This window comes from Antechinus flavipes, chromosome 6 (assembly GCF_016432865.1).
Source record: "Antechinus flavipes isolate AdamAnt ecotype Samford, QLD, Australia chromosome 6, AdamAnt_v2, whole genome shotgun sequence".
In the NCBI taxonomy this organism is placed as follows: Eukaryota; Metazoa; Chordata; class Mammalia; order Dasyuromorphia; family Dasyuridae; genus Antechinus; species Antechinus flavipes.
Window position 1 is genome coordinate 167,196,921 of NC_067403.1, and position 20,043 is coordinate 167,216,963.

The 20,043-nt window shown below is 38.0% G+C and overlaps 1 protein-coding gene across 1 annotated transcript in view; it reads right to left on the reverse strand.

Moving 5' to 3' along the window:
- The window catches only part of PARM1 (prostate androgen-regulated mucin-like protein 1), a 126,162-nt gene extending 106,738 nt beyond the window's left edge, over positions 1-19,424 (reverse strand). The window contains exon 1 of the mRNA XM_051966327.1: positions 18,881-19,424. Coding sequence (XP_051822287.1) covers positions 18,881-18,923 — 43 coding nt within the window. The 5' untranslated portion in view covers positions 18,924-19,424. The remainder of the gene's footprint in view (positions 1-18,880) is intronic.
- Positions 19,425-20,043: the final 619 nt, after the last annotated feature.

Below are 20,043 nucleotides of genomic sequence, written 5' to 3' on the forward strand. Positions count from 1 at the left end.
TACAAATATACATATATACATATTTATATCTATTTATCTATATGAATACATGACTGTAAAAAATCCTGGGGATTACAAGTGATGGTTCTCTAGGAAGGAGAGGAGAGAGAAATATATTGGGAAAAGATAATTTTAAAAACAAACTATATTAATTTTTTAAAAGAAAGATGGAGCCCCTCTAACTTCCTCAAATGGGAAGTGCAAGGGGCAGTATCAGAATGATGCCCTCTGCTTTGGGCAGCCTCAACATCCCCCTGAAATACAGGGAATTATTTGGCAGGTGCCTATAACAACACTAGAGGGTGGGAGGTAAGGGAATGGGCCAGAGATTACCGGGAATTGACAGGCATACTGGTAAGATTACACTGCTGGGAGCCAGCCACCTGGGGTTTTTGCTTTTGCCTCTGCCCACTAAACAGGTGTAGCTCAGAATCCCCAATTGGCACCGGAACCATGAGATGATTGATTCCTGGTCTCTTTTCTGCCCATGAGGGAGGGAGGAACAAGTAACTTGTCCATCCTGGGCTGCCAGCCAAAGGTAGCCAAGTACTTACAATTTGGTTGCCTTGAAAGTTCACCTTTTCAGCAGTGATGTTATTCTAAATGTTAAGAGGGGAAAAATTTCAGCTGGTTTGATTTAATGAACAGTGGCTTGGTATAACACTTGGGAGAAGTTTTTCCCTTAAAGAGAAGGAAAAGAAGCAGGAATCAGAGGGAGGAGGACCCTGGAGAGAGAAAGTGTATGTCACAATTATTCTCTATGTTGGGAGGTATCACAGGAGTACTGACAGAATTAGATTAACATGTAATTGGAAAATATTTAGCAAAATAAATAAAAATACAGCAGAACACAAATGATATTAATAATGTGGTTTTCCAGGTCAAAATGTGCTAGCCTTATTTATATTTGAATTTGATACCCCTGGGGCAGCTAAGTGACACCTAGAGCCAAGAAGACTCATTTTCCTGAGTTCAAATGCAGTCTCTGACACTTACTAGCTGTGGGACTCTGGACGAGTCACATAATTCTGTCTGCCTCAGTTTCCCCAACTATAAATGAACTGGAGGAGAAAATGGCAAACTACTTCAATATCTTTGCCAAGAAAACCCCAAATGGGTTCACAAGGAGTCGGATATGTTTGAAAAACTGAACAGCAATCACTGCTCTCAAAATGAATAAAAGAAACCACTGGGGACATTTTCTCATCATTCCTAAGACAACATTATTAACACACTGAGAGTTGTCCATTTTATGTAGTGACCATATTGGAGAGGAACGTCCCTTTAACATACATGGACATATTCTAGACAAGAGCCAGCCTTAGTGTCTTTTCCAGATGGAAGAACATTAATAGAGTTGTATACCTCCATTCTGAATCTACCTTACATATTCAGGCTAAAAAATTATAAGGCTACTCTTGTTTTCCCTGGGATGAACTAAAGCTTCCCATCTCTCCACTATGTGAAATCTAGATCCTAAGTTCCTAGCATTACACATGTGTGGCCAGCCAAAGGGTTGGAATGATAGGGAAGAATTAATGGAAAAAATCAGCAGAAACCTTTATAGAATGTTTATGGAATTTGATAATCCAAGAATAACACTGAGAAAACTGATAGAGCTTTAGACTCTGCTATATGATCATTATCATATATATATATAAACACATACACACACACATATATATATATATAATATATCATAAATGATCATTATTATAACATTTTATATTATTTATATTTATAAAATGATATTTATATTATTTATAACATTATTATAACAAATTTGTTCCTGATAAATTATAATACCACCTAAACCAACTTTGGTATTGCTTTTTCTAGTACCATAAACCCTATAGAAAATAATGGTCCTCAAATGTCTGATGTGTATTGGGCTCTGGAGTTGATACTGTGGGCCTTCAAGCAACATGCTCTCCCTTCTTATATCCTGGAACCCCAGCTACCTATAATGCTCAGTTCTAGTGCCACATTCCCCAAGATTCTTGAAGATTCCTTGATTCCTTACTGCTCTCATGACTGTATCTATGTTTTGTGTGTATTTATCTGCACCATATTGATGATCAATAGTCTAGAAACATCATGGGACAGTGGAAAGAGCAATAACTTTGGAATCAGAAGGCCTGGGGCACTCTAGGATCCAGGGCAAATTGGTTTTCTCATCTTTTAAATAAAGGAGCTGGATTAGATGGCTCCCAAAGTCTTTTTCCATTATAAATTTAAGATCCTATGGTCAAGTTGCTAATTGTTGTCCATTTATAAATAAGTCCGTATTATTTGTAAGGGAAAAAAAAAAAAACAAATCAATGTGTTTCTGTTTGTCCTAGATTTGGTCATTGACTTGGTTCGAGAATGACAGTCTTTTTCAGTTTGAGAAAAACAAGATTTGTGGCATATGGTCTTATTGGCTATATTTACTATCAGTAGGCAAAGAAAATATGGAAGGAGACGTATGGGGAAACTTATGAATCAACAAACACAGAATAAAACAAGAAAACAGTGTACAGAATGATTACAGCAGTTTAAATGGAAAGAGTCAACAAAACAAAATAAAAAAGAAAAGCTGTTTAATAAAAATGACTGGTTGTCTCTAAAAGATAGGTGAAAAAATGCATCTCCCTCCTTTCATTGAAGAAGTGGAAGTCTATGAGTATGGAATTTTGCATACTGGGTTTGTAAACTACTTTTTTCTTTATAATTTTTCCCAGGGGTCACAAGTAACTCTCTGAAAGAAGAGATATATTAAGAAAAGATGATTTTAAAATCATTAATGATAATAATTTTAAGTTTTTCTGGGATCACAAGTGATAATTATCTGGAAAGGAGAAGGTTGTAATTGGGAAGATATTATTTTTAAGAACAAAATATGTTCATATATTTTTGAAAAGCTTGAGTCTCTCTAATTTCCCTGGATGGGAAGTTCAGGGGCAAACTCTGATAGGCGAGGGAGCTTTGATCTACTCAGTTTTGGATCTGGGCCAGATGGTCTCTCCTTAGGGAATTAGGTGGAATTAGATATGCCCAAGCTCCCAGAGGCTCACCATTTTATCTCTGAACTTAGTTCAGATATCATATTGATTTAGTGCTTTGCAGCTCAAAGGTCCCAAGCTCTGGAGATGTCAATGTTAGACTCTCAGACAGCTGAGATTATAGGTATGGGCTACCACGCCTGGCAGGAAACATTTTAAAACTTAGAAGATGGGAGAAAGTTGAAGCGAGAGCCTCCTCTCTCCTATACCATGAGAGCAGATCTTATTTTAAATCATTTCTTGGTTCATTTTGATTCAAAGGTACACCAATCTTATTGGAACCATTCTTGCCCGACCTTTTCTGCTTCTAAAAAAATTGCTTGAGGTAAAGGGAGAGAAAAGAGCCAGAGCTTGCTGTTTGGAGACTGTAATTAATTTTTATATGCAAAGTTTGTTAGCAGGAAGCCATGTTCATTGGGCTAGTAAACGCTGTGTACTGACAACAAATTTCAAAGGTTAAACTATGATTGCAGATGTTAAAATGAGAAAAACTGTCCATAATGATGAAGAAATAAATATTCATTGTCAGTCATCATAATGGAGTGGATTGAAGGATGGAGTTGGACTCAGGAAGACCTTCCTCAGATATTAATTATGTGATCTTAATCAAGATATTTACCTTCTCTGGACCTCAGTTTCCTCATATGTAAAATGAGAAGACTGGACCCAATGGACTTTAAAGTCTTAGCTCTAGATTTCTCAGTGGACTAACCTTTATTCCTACCCCTAAAACCATAGTTCTATTGCCTCCATGGAAATCTATGTAATAAAATAGAATAGCGTGAGAATATATCTCCATTTTTCACCAATATGAGGTTTGTACCTCTTTGCAATGACCCTTGTCCCAGCATTTGGTTAATATTCAGAGCTTGGCTTTTTTGAAACAATATAAATATGAACACTCATCTAGGAGAAAGATGATATGGAGATGGGGGGAGGGAATAATAATATGATTTGTAAAAATATTTAGCATTTATGTAGGTTTGAAGGTTTGCAAATTTTTTTACAAAATTATTTTATTTTATAATGAGAAAAGATAATTTTATATTATTCTATTCAATAAACATGTCATTTAGTAGTGACAATGTCAGTTACTAGGTAGAGGAAGAAAAAAGGGACCATTCCTTAAAGAGTTTACATTTTAAAGGGAGGAAATAACATGCAAATAGATGAATAAACACTAAATATACACAGTGTAAACTCATAATATTATGGAGGGGAAGTGGAGCAGAGAAGGAACACTTACATTTAGACTGAGGAAGATGATGGTATTTGAACTGAGCCTTAATCACAATTATGGATCCCAAAAGATTGAAGTGTTGGGTGTGGGGGGAAGGTGGAGGAGTAGGGGATGAATGCTATATTTTAGTCAAGGAGACAATGAGTACAAAAGCTTAAAGTAAGATGGAATATCATGGAATATCAGGGAGCAGTAAGTAGGTCAGTTTGACTGGAATATAAGGGCAAATAGTGTGAAATCAGTCCATTAGGATAGGTTGGGGCTGAATTGTTTTAGTCTTAAAATGTCAAATCTATAATATGAGGTTCTCCCTCCCTCCCTCCTTCCTTCCCTCCTTCCCTCCCTCCTTCCCTTTCCTTCCTTCCTTCCTTCCTTCCTTCCTTCCTTCCTTCCTTCCTTCTTTCCTTCCTTCCTTCCTTCCTCCCTCCCTCCCTTCCTTCCTTCTTTCCTTCCTTCCTTCCTTCCTTCTTTCCTTCTTTCCTTCTTCTATGTGCAGGAGGGTACATTTGAGTGGGAAGGGTGGGTGACAGTGATGGTATTTTTTTCATGGATTGCTCTCTAAATTTGAGAGTCCTCCTATGTCCCTTTCAGTATTCCACAAGAGCAAATTCTACTTCCAGGCTACAAATCATTTTACTCTACTTATTTCTGCTGTCCAGAGAGAATGCTCTACTTGCTTAACTGGTCTTGTTCTCACCTACTCCTGCCCTTTGACCACACTCATAAATAATCATAGCCTGATACTATTAAAACATTATCATCAGAAAAAAATAATGACGAATGTTGGAGGGGATGTGGGAAAACTTGGGCACTAATACATTATTGGTGAAGTTGTGAACTGATCCAACCATTCTGAAGAGCAATTTGGAACTATGCTATCATAGCTATCTATGCTTGCATTTTATTTTCTTTCTCATTTTTTCCCTTTTTGATCTGATTTTTCTTGTGTAGAATGATAACTGTATAAATGTGTATATATTTATATATATATAGTTTTTAACATATTTTAAAACAAGTTTAACACATATTGGATTACTTTCTATCTAGGAGAAGGGATAGGGGAGAAAGGTGGGAAAAATTTGGAACACAAAGTTTTGCAAGGGTCAATGTTGAAAATTATCCATGCATACATATGTTTTGAAAATTAAAAAAAACATATTGTCATGGTTAGAAAAATAACTATGTATTCCAATAACTATTGGAAAGGGCTATCAAACTATACATGTCTTTACTGGGCTTGTATCCCAAAGAGATCATAAAAAAGGGAAAATAACCCATATGTGCAAAAATGTTTGTAGCAGCTCTTTGTGTAGTGGGAAGGATTTGGAAACTGAGTGATTGCCCATCAATTGGAGAATGGCTGAAAAAATTGTGGTATATGAATGTTAGAGAATATTATTGTTCTGTAAGAAATGACCAGCAGGATGAATACAGAGATGCCTGGAGAGACTTATGTGAACTGATACTAAATGAAGTGAGCAGAACAAAGGGGTCATTATACACCGCAATAACAATCCTATAAGTCGATCAATTCTGATGCATGGCTCTTTTCAACAATGAGATGATTCAAACCAGTTCCAATAGTTTTGTGATGGGGAGAGCCATCTACACCCAGAGAGAGAGGATCTTAATATAACATTTTCACTTTTGTTATCATTTGCTTGCATTTTATTTTCTTTCTCATTTTTTCCCTTTTTGATCTGATTTTTCTTGTGCAGAATGATAACTGTATAAATGTGTATATATTTATATGTATATAGTTTTTAACATATTTTAAAACAAGTTTAACACATATTGGATTGCTTTCCATCTAGGAGAAGGGATAGGGGAGAAAGGTGGGAAAAATTTGGAACACAAAGTTTTGCAAGGGTCAATGTTGAAAATTATCCATGCATACATATGTTTTGAAAATTAAAAAAAAAAAACATATTGTCATGGTTAGAAAAATAACTGTATATAGTGCTTTTAACCCAACTTCATTTCAGAGAAACTTGTATAATCAAAAAGTCTGTAGAAAATTCTCAGGTAATGTGATCATGCAAATCCAAGAGAAAACCCTTCAAAAATGCTTTAAACACTAATGAGATAACCTAGAATTACCCAGAGGACTTCCAAATTATTACTTTGATCAACAATCCATGGAGAATTTTGGATTTGCAAAATGCTTTATTCATACACTAATACACTTTTACATTTATTATTACATTATTAATACACTCATATGCTAATCAATATCTACACAGAAATCTCATCATCTTTAATGGCAATGACCTATGCAGTCCCACTTAGCTTAGAAGGTTTAACTATACCTTACTTGGGCAAAAAAAAAAAAAATCCATCATCCAAATATGGGATAGAATGCTAAACCTGGAGTCAGAAAGGGAATATGGAATCCAAACAGATTTATACCTCTCTATAGCAATCCCAACAGGGGGTCTCACAAAAGCTAGCCCTTCCCTCATTGTGGTTTTCGAGAGGGAGGACATTAGCTATGTCTTTTGCAGCCCTGCCTATGGCACTGCACACCTCCCAACCTAATCCCCCAGATGGGTGTCAAACTGCATATTTTTGATTGCTAAGGATTAGTCCTTTTTTTTTTTTTTCCTGATATTAACAGGAATGGTTTGTCCAAGTTGTAGAAAACTGATTCCAGTCAAGTTGATAATCCAAGATTTTCTCATGGTCCTTAAGACAGGATGCTGGTTAATTATACATTTTCCAGCCCAGGTTCCTTTTGGCAGCCACTCAGTAATTAAACCTGCCTTCATTAAACAAGGTGAAGTTAGCATGAGTGTCTTTTGAATGACAGAAGCCTGGGAAGAAGCCAAAGATGTTGACATTGGCCATGTTCATGTTGTCAGCACATATCCAAGGATGATAACTAAGTTCTCCACCACAGGATATAACACTGTACACAGTCATAAATCCATAATTAGACAGTCTCCAGGACCGGAAACCACGTAGTACTTCAACACACGTGTCGACCCACAATACAGATGCTAGCCTTCACACTTTCTCATTAAATTCTTTAGTTTAACTTCCAGCCAATGGCAGTGTGAACAAAGGCAGACCACCCAGTTCCCACACACTTATTTTAGCAAAAGCCTAATAATAGCATTGACTAAATAATGATCATGAAATCCAATGATAAATCATAAAATGTTTTCTTCCACCCCAGAATTATACAAAGCTAATTAACAACCTATAGGCGATTTAAAAAAAAGGAATTCTAGACAATAAAAGAAGGATACAAATAAAGAAACTGAGACCCCCCCCAAAAAAAAAAAGGGAAAATGACTTCTCCATGTTTCCCAGAGTAGGAAGTAGAGAGACCAGGATTTGAACCTCTGTTTCCAAATTCAGCATCCTTTCCCTCACACCATATTGATAGCTCAACATACCCCGACTTGGGGATTGCAAATAATTTTGCTACGTTCTCTGCCCCACTCAAAGGCTTAAAATTCATTTGATGGAGGAGATGTAATTTATAAGTTAGTAGGTCCTTTGGGCATGTTCTCTTTTGTATGTGAAAATAGCTTACTGACAGGAATTGTGTGAATCTTGTGGTTGGAAAGACTGATGTGTGACCTAGAGCAGCATGCAGAAATAAGTCAATTAAATGAAAGAATCATTGCAATTTGTCAAGGAAAAAGAACTTAGAATCTGATATTTAGCAAATAGCAAATAGCAAAATAGGAAGACCATACATTGTACAATGTAGTCCATACGTAGGAAACTTTAATTAATTAACTGATAAAAATTTATTAAATACCCTCTATTATGTCAGGTATAGAGCTAGGGATACAAAAACCAAAACCAAACTAAACCAGTTATTACTCTCAAGGAGTTTATATTCTACTGAAAAAGACAACTAGCACATATACAAGTATTTATGAAAAATGTACAAAATAAAGTATTGTATGTATAAAATAAAGCAAAGAATAACATGCTTGTTATTCTTGTTTCTTCATATTTCTGTTCTTATTAAAGAATACAACATCCAGTATATAGCCAAAATCTTGTGACAGGATAATTCAAAAAGGGGCAACCCAGTGGGATTCTCCTGTCACCCAATCTATTTTTAAAGGCAATGGATAGAATTATTAGCAGAGCATCAGGGATACAGTGGTAGGTGACCAATGTTATTAGAAACGCAGCTATATTTTTGAAGGCATGAGCCTGAGATAATGGCATTGTTTCATATTCAGAACTTTGAGTATTTACATAATGACATGTAAAAAATATCTGTCTTATAAGCAGTGGGTAGTCTGAGGGGCACTTCTAAGTTTTACAACAATGAAGGAAAAAGAAAAATAAACAGCTTTTCCTGGGGACTTTGACTCCTTTCCCTTCCCATTATACTTTCATATGTTATTATTTTGATGATGTTGATAATAATGCCCTTTAAGCAATCACCCTCATACTTCCTGTAATGTTCTGGAGGGGGTCTATTAGGCTATTAGAGTGATTTATACTTCTGAATTTGTTCATGATTCATGCCTCTTTGTGTTTTACGAATTTTTATGGTGGGTGAAATAAAAGCTATCCCTTACGTCCAGTCCTATGTTTTGGTGCTTAGGTAAGAGTTGGGGATTCTGTTACCTACATTTGGGGAAAATTATGATCAATTATACATAGGCTTTGGAGCTATGTCTTTGAGATTTGGGTTATAGTTAAGAGCTAAAGAGAAAATGACTTTCTAAGAGTCAAGACCCATGACTGAATCTGCACTTTTTGTGCTAATAGTACTGGTGGGGATAGGGGAATGGAAGCCTGGACTCCAAATGCATATATTCTGTATTTACTTTTCATACAAATGCTATTTTCTCTTAAAAGACTATATGCTATTTGAGGGCAAAGACTGTTTCATTTTTGTCTATGTATTCCCATGTACTAGGAAACAGTGGGTTTGTTATTGAATTAAATTTCATCGATGCAAGTACTTTCTTCAATAACCCATTCTGAAATCCATTACATCTTAGTATTCTGCTCTCACTGCCACCACTGTCACCATCACTACTCCTGCTGCTTCTATTGCTGATACTAATAAGTCACATTGACATAATTAGTCATGAAAAATCTCAGCACTCTAGTAAGCTCTTCAAGATCTTAAGTTGTAGAATAAACGTTAGCCTGCACTAATACAGTGAGTTTTTTAGATTGGGAATCCCCAAACCAATGAAATCAGAGATCAAGCCAAAATTCCTACAAATATCTTGTGTTTATATGGTATTTTCACATATTATGTCATGTATTATCTATTCTGATTGATTTAATTCAACATTTATTAAGAGACTGCTACATTTCAGGCTCCATGATAGTAGCGGGGGATATGTGATAAGACTTCTTTCTTGTCCACATAGGGACTGACAATCCAGGAGGAGATATAAATACAGAAAATTGCAAAATTACAAAAGAAAAGTACAGAGTAGTACATCAGATTCAGGAAGGGAAAGATAATTTTGGGGCCTGAAAGGCACCTAGAAGAATGCATAAAGGAGGTATCGCATGAAGGTGCCCTTGAAAAAAGGTAAGTATTTCAAAGTGGAGGGAAGCCTATTCCAGATGTAGAATTAGTTGGATCAGGTATTATCTTCTCCCTTTTCCAAATGAACAAACTAAGGCTCTTCGGAATGCCCCAAAGCCAAGAAATGAAAACTTTAAAACAAGTCTTTTGTGCTTTCTCTGACAGCCAACCCTGTTTTGACTCCAGTTATCTCATTGTGGGAATCAGAAAGATTCAGATTTGCTCCTTTAGAAAAAATACATTCATCAGCTGTATTTAGTGAAAATGCAAATTGGGAGGGACCTTAGAGATCATTTAGTCTAAGTCTCACATTTTACATTTAGGGGAAATTGAGGCTCAGAGAGATTAATGACTTGACTAAGGTCCCATAGGTAGTAAACAGGAGTAGAATCCCAACTCAAATTTTCATACTCCCAAACCTTCATTCTTTTTTCCACTGGATTTTTATTGCCCTCTTTAAATATTTCTCTAGGTGTTTGATTTAGCATCTTAACTGAGAGGAAGGAAGCTCTAAATTTATTTAATTATGAGTTTTACTTTAAACATATATTTCATGACAACATAATCTCATGGAGTGTAGGGATTCTTTCCTTTTCTTCTCCTTCCTTCCTTCCTTTCCTCCCTCCTTCCTTCCTTCCCTCTCTAGTTCCTTCCTTTCTTTCTTCCCTCCTTCCTTTCTTTCCTCCTTCCTTCCTTTCCTTTTTTTTCCTTCCCTCCTTTTTTCCTTCATTCCCTTCTTCCCTCCCTCCTCTCCTTTCTCTCCCTCTCTCCCTCTCCTTCTCTCCCTCCCCCTCTCTCCTTTCCTTCCTTCCTTCCTTCCTTCCTTCTTTTTTTCCTGTATACTCAAAGTCTTCCTTGCCCAATGCCCAGACTGTAGGAATGAATGTAAACAGTACTTCTTATCTGACACTCTTTCACATGATTAAAAGGTTTCAGGTTGCTGAACAGCTGCAATTCTTAAGTGGTGACAATTGAATATTGAACTATCTTATATAAATCATTCTTATTTAACATTGATGAAGAATTTTGAAATCTCAGCATTAAAATGAATGTAATAAAGTGAATCAAAACTATTCTTCAACATTTTTATTTATTTTTTTTACCAATTGGCAGTTGAGGTCTAGAAAGCATCTGCTTGATGTAAATCCTAAGTACTAGATAAAGTTGATACCTTTTGATCAACAATTTTCTTTTTTAAAAAATGAGGTCTTAAAGAGTGCTGGTTGCTTTCAATTTTAACTCTTTTTTGATTTTCAGAATTTCTATTCTTGTATTTATTTGTTGTTGTTTTTCCAGTTGTTTGCACAATTCCTTGATTTGTTTTTTCTCTTTTGTTAATGAAAGTTTCAGAGATAACATTTTGTCCTAGTTAGGTGAGTTTTTTCCTTATAAAAGTACTGAAACCATTGTCCATATTTAACTGTATAAGTGGTCTAAAAGTGTGCTATGATGAGTTTTTATATAAAATGTCCATGTTGCGCTCCAAATTCTTTTTCATGTTTAGTAGATCATGATAAGAAAGTTAAGCAAGGATATTTTATTCAGTTGTATCAACTGATTACTTATCCTTGCTGATTATCTTTCACCTGCTCTGACTTAATAAATCTCTTTGTTCCAGAATCTAACCCAAATACCAGGAGACTGTCCTTAGGGCCCAGTTCAGAAAAAAAAAAAAAACTACTTTGATTATATCCAAAAATAGGCACAGGGGACTGAGCTAGAGTCAGAGATACCTGAGTTCAAATTTAACTTCAGACACTTACTAACTATATGACTCTGGATCCCATTTTACTTATGTTACATTTAATCTCTGTTACACTCAATTTCCTCAATTATAAAATGGGGATGATAGCAATTGCACCTATCTCTCAAGGTTGTTGGGTGGATCAGAAGGGATAATAATATTTGTAAAGTGCTTAACACAGCCCTAGTAAAGCAGTATAAATATTTTGAAAATGTTTTCTTGTGAAAATACTAGGTCAAATCTAGAGAGAAGCTGAAGCTGGGAGAAGATAGAGAATTTACTCCCTATTAAAGGCAAATCAAAATTTTACAGGATCTCAAAACTTGTTTTCTGGCATCAATCATCCAGAGTATTATAGAGTTTTAGATCTGACCCTAACATGTGGGACAATGTTCACATTTTCATGCTCTGGAAAGTTATGATCAGCCTTCAAAAGAAGAAAGAACAAAAGTTTATAGAGAAAAAGAAAAAAGTTTATAGAAAGAAAAAAAATAGACTTCCTTTTCTCCATAGATATAGATGTAATTTATTTGGTACTAGATGGAGTACCAACATGCTTCCATTTACCCACTTTCACCACATCAGAATTGTCCTTGATTCTTCCTTCTCCCTAAAGCTAATTAGCTACTAAGTTAAGGCAATTCTACCCTCCCAATATCTCCAGCACATAAGCCCATCTCTTCACTCCTTTTTTTTTTTTTTTTGGAAAGAAGAAGGGATTGTTTCTCTCTCTCTCTCTCTCTCTCTCTCTCTCTCTCTCTCTCTCTCTCTCTCTCTCTCTCTTTCTCTCTCTCTAAATGTTTTTATTGACAGAACCCATGCCAGGGTAATTTTTTACAGCATCATCCCTTGCACTCACTTCTGTTCCGATTTTTCCCCTCCCTCCCTCCACCCCTTCCCCCAGATGGCAAGCAGTCCTTTACATGTTAAATAGGTTACAGTATATCCTAGACACAATATATATATGCAGAACTGAACAGTTCTCTTGTTGCACAGGGAGAATTGGATTCAGAAGGTAGAAATAACCCGGGAAGAAAAACAAAAATGCAAGCAGTTTATATTCATTTCCCAGCGTTCTTTCTTTGAGTGTAGCTGCTTCTGTCCATCCTTGATCAATTGAAACTGAATTAGCTCTCTTTATTGAAGAGATCCACTTCCATCAGAATAGATCCTCATACAGTATCGTTGTTGAGGTATATAATGATCTCCTGGTTCTGCTCATTTCACTCAGCATTAGTTCATGTAAGTCTCACCAGTCCTCTCTGTATTCATCCTGCTGGTCACTCCTTACAGAACAATAATATTCCATAACGTTCATATACCACAATTTACCCAGCCATTCTCCAATTGATCATCTCTTCACTCCTAAAGCCATCATCTTAGTTCAGACCCTCATCATCTTTCATCTGGACTATTGTTTGTTAATCGATTTCCTTATCTTAAGTCTCTTCCTGACCTCTGTAAACCATCTTTTTCCATAATAAATGACTGAGAAAACTTGCAGTAGGATTGTAAAAAAAATCCTAATTTCTTAGGACAATTGAAAAATAAATGAGAATGGTAGTACTCTCATATTTTTTGGCTCTATACAGTCCAATGGAGAGTTGAATTCAATTATCAAGCATCTTTTACAAACAAAATATACTTTGTGGGGTTTTTTGGGTGTAGAAACCACACAAGTTTTGTTTCTTTTTTTAAAGTGAAAAGAAATGTAAAGGCCCATTTCTGACATTGTTGAAAATAGACATCTATTTTAAGTGTGTATAAAAATGTCAGAATGAAGAAATGAAGGGGAAATGCTCTAGATATTAGTTAGGATTAGTTCCCAGTAAGAAAAGCCTCATTCTACCCATTCCCTTTTTCATAGTATTTAAATATTCAATCTCAGGTTTTTTTGGTTTTTGTTTGTTTTTAACAGTTGGTTTCTTGAAAATTTCTTAAAATAAACAAAAAAGGGGGGAAATGGGGAGAGACGGCAGAACTTCAGGGACCAAAAAAAATAATGTTGACAAAATAATTCCCTTTTCATTTCTTTACAACTCTCTCCAAATCCTTCTCTCCAATGTAAGCATAAACATTTTATGATTCAGTATTTTTCTGATAAAAATAATCACCCAAGATACTTTTGATCCTAATGGGCATTCCTTTTGGTTGAAAACAATCTTGGGACATAATTGGATTAATTTAAACTTTTTTTTTCCCCCCAGGGGCAACAGACTTCAATTCCAGATTAAGTGACACTTGTAACACTGCCAAAGCACAAACTCAGACTTAAAAAAAAAAAAATGAACAAAAAAGTCCCCAGTTATTTTCACTGATTCTACTAGACTCTTACCTATGTTTGCACAAATGAGGTGAGAGAACAATTAAAAACTTATCTGTATATGGCACTTTAAGATTTACAGCATAATTTCCTAATAACAACTTTATGAAAAAGGGATTGTGTTATTATTTACAACTGAGAGATGAGGGAACTAAGGCTTCAAAAGTTTTAGTGACTTGTTCAGGTCCCACAGCTAATAAATGTTGAATCAGGGATTGTATCTTTGATCTCTGGCTCCAGATCCAATATTCTTTTCTTACTATACCACATAACCTCTCAAAAGCAAAAAGATGGATCCCAGCATTGGTCTTTCAGAACAGAATGGGGGACAGAAACAATCCTGATAAATCATTCTATAGAAATACAGGCAGGGATGTGCTGAGCCAGCTTTTATAATCTTTGATCCATTGTTAAACTTACATTGTGGAACATTTACATCTTGGATATCTGCTAAAGCTACAGATCAAGGCGTGGTTTATTTATTTATTTAACAAATTGTCTAGTTTTAAGAAAGTAATGGGTAAAATGTTAATAGTTCAGATTCAATTTAGAAATGCATGGAATATACATTTTCCCCCTGGGAGGGCCAGTTGTTAAACATTTACCAGTACACCCTTACAGGTCCCACCTAGACACTCCTTAGAGCACTGAAAATATAATAGGACACAAAGTGAACTCAGCATCTGGAGGCTATGCAGGAGGCCTGATACCAATGTGATCCCCAACATCCTACAAGGGCTTGTCAGGATTAACCCAGGGGTTGAAACCAACTCCCATCTGAGAATTGTGCAAAGAGAAGGAGAATTTTAAGAATCATTGGGATTCCATTTATCAACAAACACAGGTGTTACATGAATAAAATTATAAGCTACTCTTTACAAAAATAAAAGAAAATAATTGGAAAGGTATGAATTGCGCATGGTTGGGTTGTGCTAAAATGCATAATCTTAAATTAATTTACAGATTTAGTACCATACCAACTAAATTAATAAAGGGGTTACTTTCTAGAACCAGAACAAAAATGAAAAAATTCATCTGGAAGAATAAAAGGATAAGCCGCTTATGGATATAGTGAAAAAATGTAAAGAGAAAGAGATCTCAAAGTATAACACATAGTAGCAATCATGACAATAATTTGAAGCATATGGGTGGTACCATGGATAGAGTACTGAACTTGCAGTCAGGAAGACTTAATTTTGAATTCTGCTATGTGATCTCAGGCAAGTTGCTTCAATTTCTTTTCTCAGCTTCCTTTTTGCTAAAATGAGGATAAAAATAGTATTTACCTCACAGCATTATTGTGACTATAAATGGAATAGGACATATAAAGGCTTTGCAATACAGGCTAATGCTATAATTATAATTATTATTATTTATTACTATAAAAATAGAAAAGTTGATGAATGGAACAGATTAGATTAACAAGATCCAGAGTCAACTGAATATGTTAGTTAGAATAGTATTCAAGGTTATAAATGAGTAGGATTAAGAATCAATATTCAACAGAAATTGCTGGGAAAGTTGGCAAACAATCTGAGAAAGATTAAGCTTAGATCAACAATTCATACTATACATAATAAGCTCTAGATATATATATGACTTAGCTATAAGAGTCCATATCTTTCCTTAAAGGAGGAAAATGTAAACAGGTACCTTTCTCATTTATGGATAGGGGAAGAGTTCTTGATATAACAAGGGATAGACATGATCAAAGGAGGCAAAATGGACAATTTTCATTGTATAAAGCTGAAGTTTTTGCATAAATAAAATCAATGCAGTTATGGAAGGGAAAGAGTTAATATGAAAATTTTTCTGATAAAGGTCTGATTTTTTAACATATATAAGGAATAGATACAATTATATAATAAATGGTCAAGGAAATGAACAGGTAATTCTTAAGGGAAGAAATTTAAGTTGTCAGTAACTACATGAAAAAAAAAAACTTCAAATCAATAATAATTAGAGAAATACTAAGTAAACTCCTTCTGGTATTCTGCCTCATGTCTAGCATATGGCAAAGTTAACAAAAGAAGAAATTAGCATTGTCAGAGGAGTTGTGGTAAGACAATTAAACTAATATTCCTTTAGTAGAACTTCATATTGGTCTGGCCATTCTGGAAAGCAATTTGGAGTTATATCCTGTCAAATGACAAAACTGTGTATGATTTGTGACCCCGTGATTCAGAGATTAAAGTCAGAGGAAAGTATTCTTATGCACAAAAGTACTTACAGAATCACATTTTCTTGAAGCAAAGAACTGGAAAGAAAATGGGTATCTATCAATTGGGAAATGAGCAAATTGTTGTATATGAATGTAATGAAATACTATTTAACCATAACAAATGAAGAAAAGGAACTCATTTAGAGGAACCTGGGAGTCAGACAGCATGAGTTGATCTTGAATGTCAGCAAAACCAGAGAAATTATTTATACAAGGACCAAATATTGTAAATGAAAAGAACTTTGAAAGAATTTAAAACTCATCAATGGAACGACCAATTATATTTTCAGAATACTGCTGATAAAATGTCTTCCACTTCTTAGTGGAGGGGTAATGGACTGTAAGTACAGACTAAGAAATATTTTCAGACATTATAGATACAACACAAATGTGTTTTTCTTGACAGTACTTAATAGCTATAAAGCAAGATTTTATGGGGGGTTGGCTTGAAAAGAATTTGGGGGTAGTGCTCATTATGCAAAGAAAACATTAAATATTTTAAAAATGCATAGAAGAGAGCAGAAAGCAGTTTGGAAGGGGAAACAGATAAAAAAGGCATTGGTATCATAATTCTGAAAATATATCTACATACATATTACATATATACAGTTATGTAATTGATTTATTATATTCTCTTTCATGATTGGGATTCTTTTTATGCATTTTGGATAAAGAAATGTTTATTTTGTTAATGATTTTCTAGTTGCTAATAAAAAAATTAAAGAATCATATGACTCTCACTATCTTTGCTATTAACACTTCCTTAGGATGGAACCTCTCCCATATTCAGAGAAACCCATGCCTGGTTCCTTTTGCTTTGTTGAAAATGTCTAACAGAGTGCCCCTGTATACACACACACACACACACACACACACACACACACACACACACACACACACATCACCTAATTAAGGATTTATAGATACAACTAAGCAAAACAAAAACAAACAAATATCTATTGAAAATTGCATTTTTCCTGAGTGCAAAAGGCACAGGGTTTTATGGTCCGAAGTCACCTTCAAATGACCATCTTTGTCCTCGGTGAAATAAGAATTAGGGAGGGAATCACTACTATTTCTGCCCCAGATCTGCTCAGTACTAGTTCTATGACTGTGCAAGTCAATGTTTCTCAGCCTCAGTTTCTTCCTCAGTAAAAGGAAAGCTTTGGATTGCTGTTTTCTAAGATCCCTTCTTATTTTAATAATCATCTCTGAAAATCTCCCATTTTAAAACTGTGCCTGAAAATCTACTTTCCAATTTAATAGAAGGCAGTGAATAAAACGCTAGGCTCGGAGTCAGGAAGTCAAATCAGACCCCAGACTAGATGTGTGTCTCTGAATAGTCATTTTCACCTCTTCCTGCCTCAGTTTCCTCATCTGCAAAATAGGGATATTTAGCACCTACTTTCCAGAATTGTTGTAAGGATGAAATGAGATGTTTACGAATCCTAAAGCATTCTATACATGTTGGCTATTAATAATAGATCATAAAAGGTTGGTCCAAAAAATACCAGAATTTTTAATATTTAATATTATCTGGACTGGTTAAAAACTGATCACATCAATGGTAGGGACCTAGGAGATCATTTACTCCAACCACCTTCCCTCGTTTACAGAGAGGAAATCAGGCAGAGACAGGTTAATTAACTCGCCACATGTCACTCAGGGACTTCAGTGGCCGGGTGGCAATTCCAAAGTTGGTCCTTTGACTCCTGACTCAGCGCCGTCCTCTCCAATGATCCAGCCCCTAACTTTCTGGTTCCTGTTTTTGGTTTAGATTTTTCATGTTTCGAAGGTAGGAGACCAGCTTTCTTTGCTGTTTCTCTGAGAACTACGACTCAGGCGCTCTAAATTAGCTCTTATTTTCCTGTGCTTCAGCATGCGCCGCTCCCCCCGCCCCGTCCCCCCGGATCTAGAGCGCTCATTTTAGAGCTCCGAGGCAGGTAGGCAGGGTGCGGGTGGTCTCCCGGGTCCCCGGGGAGGGGGGAGGTAAAGGAAATGGGGGTGGGGTGCAGTAACGCTGGAAGTGGGGGAGGGCTGTCTGAGCAAGTTCGCTGCCCTGCGGATATGGACCCAGTAAGTGGAAGAAGCTCTCCCCCTTTCAGACGGGCAGCCGCAGTCCTGACTTCCTTCTGTCCTACGGATCTCAAGCTGCTGCTCACTCAGCAGCCCATGGGGCCGCAGGCGCTGCATCATCGCAGCATCCCACCAGGGTGAAAGCGGGAGCCGGCAGCTCCAGGGAGGGGCAGAGCCTGGCCCTCAGGACGCCCTCCCGGGCAGTCACAACACCTCCTCCCCGGAGGAAACGTCTCGCACCCGGTCCCAAGCAGGAGAGCGTCCCACGCTTTGCCCGGTAGTGCGACAGCCCGTTTCCATCTCCGTGCCCAGCGCTGCCGGCTCCGGAGAGCCCACGCAGTCTCTGGTAGCCCCCAAACCTGGGCTCTGGGAATGGAAGTCGCGCAATTGAGCGCCCACCTGTTCTTTTCCCCTGGGCCAGAGTCTGTCCCTAAGTATCCCTCCTGTCAACGTCGCAGCCAGCTCTCAAAAACCAGGCGCGGGTACAGACCAGGTTCAAGTCTAACCCCCTTCTCCCCGGGTCGTCCCCACCCCACTTCCAGGTCCAAGCACAGAGACACGCGCTTCTGTGCACACGCTCACCAAGATCCTAGACACGCAAGGGGAAATAAGAGGCTAAATCGTCTACACCGGCGAAGTTCATTTCACCACCCTCGAAACCCTAACCCAGGTCCTTCCCCAAAGACGGAACTTAAGCCAAAGTACCTGTCGCGAAGACGAGCAGGGTAAAGAGAGTGTGGCACACCATGGTACCCCTGGGGCTCTGGCCTGGGCTCCCCTCGAAGTTCCAGCTCCTCCTCCCGCGTGGAGAGAGTGCCCCCCCTGCGAAAGGCTCCTTCTCCGCTCCCGGACGATCTCTTCCGAGGCCCCGGGGCGCTGCGCGCACAGCCCAGAACGTTCGGGGCTCGGCTCCGGGGGAGCGCGCGCACTCAGTAGTCTGCCCTCCGGTGCCCGGCGAGCCTCTGCTCCATCCCAGCCCCGCTCCACTGCTGCCGCCGCCGCCGCCGCCGCCGCGCTGCTGCAGTGAAACCCCTCCCACTCGCCAGTCCCTCCTGCTGGCCTGGGCTGTGATGACAAAGTCAACCCGATCCTCTCTCTCCCGTCTCCTGGCCCTTCGCGCCTGTCCCCTCCCCTCCCGCAGACGCGTGGGTCCCGGGAGCTCTGGGCCAGGGCGGCCCCTGCTGGACAGTGAGGACGCGAGTCCCGGGTTGGGTCCGGGGCTCCTGTCGGTCCCTGGTCTGGCCCTGTGCCTTCACCTGGGGGGCTGCTCTCAGGTGGGTGTGAGTCCTCAGGTATGAACCTTGCTCCCCTTTCAGCACGATACCTGTCTCTAGTACACTTCCCTCCTCAGAGCGTCCCGGGCTTTTCCATTCGCCCCGCTCTCAGGACGCCTGCTTATTTGCCTGCCATTTCACTTTTCCCCCCTTGTTCATCTGGTCAGATGTAGTGTCCTGGGTGCTCAGTATCCAACTCAGCTGATCACCTGCCGTACACACAATCATTGCAGCAGCCTATTTATGCATAATAAATGGTCAAACAAGCAGCCAGATGCACTCCCAGTCATTACTGCAGCAGTGTTTGCTAGTGAGGGACCTTCCTCCCTCAAGAAGGGAACAAATCACCGTCCGGAGGAAAAAGCGACCGCCTCATATCGGGGGCTTCGCCTTTCCAAAGCGGCTTCCCGCCCAGAAGCAAAGGGGGAATTTGGGGAAAGAAAGTCTTGGGTCCTAAAGCTCCAAGTGTGGGGAAACGGGATGACAACAGAGGACCCTCCAAGCAGACTCATCTCGCAGGTTGAAGATGCTTTTGGAAATGGAATTCTGCATAGAACTTGGCTTATTCATATTAATCAGTATTTTGAGGAGGGT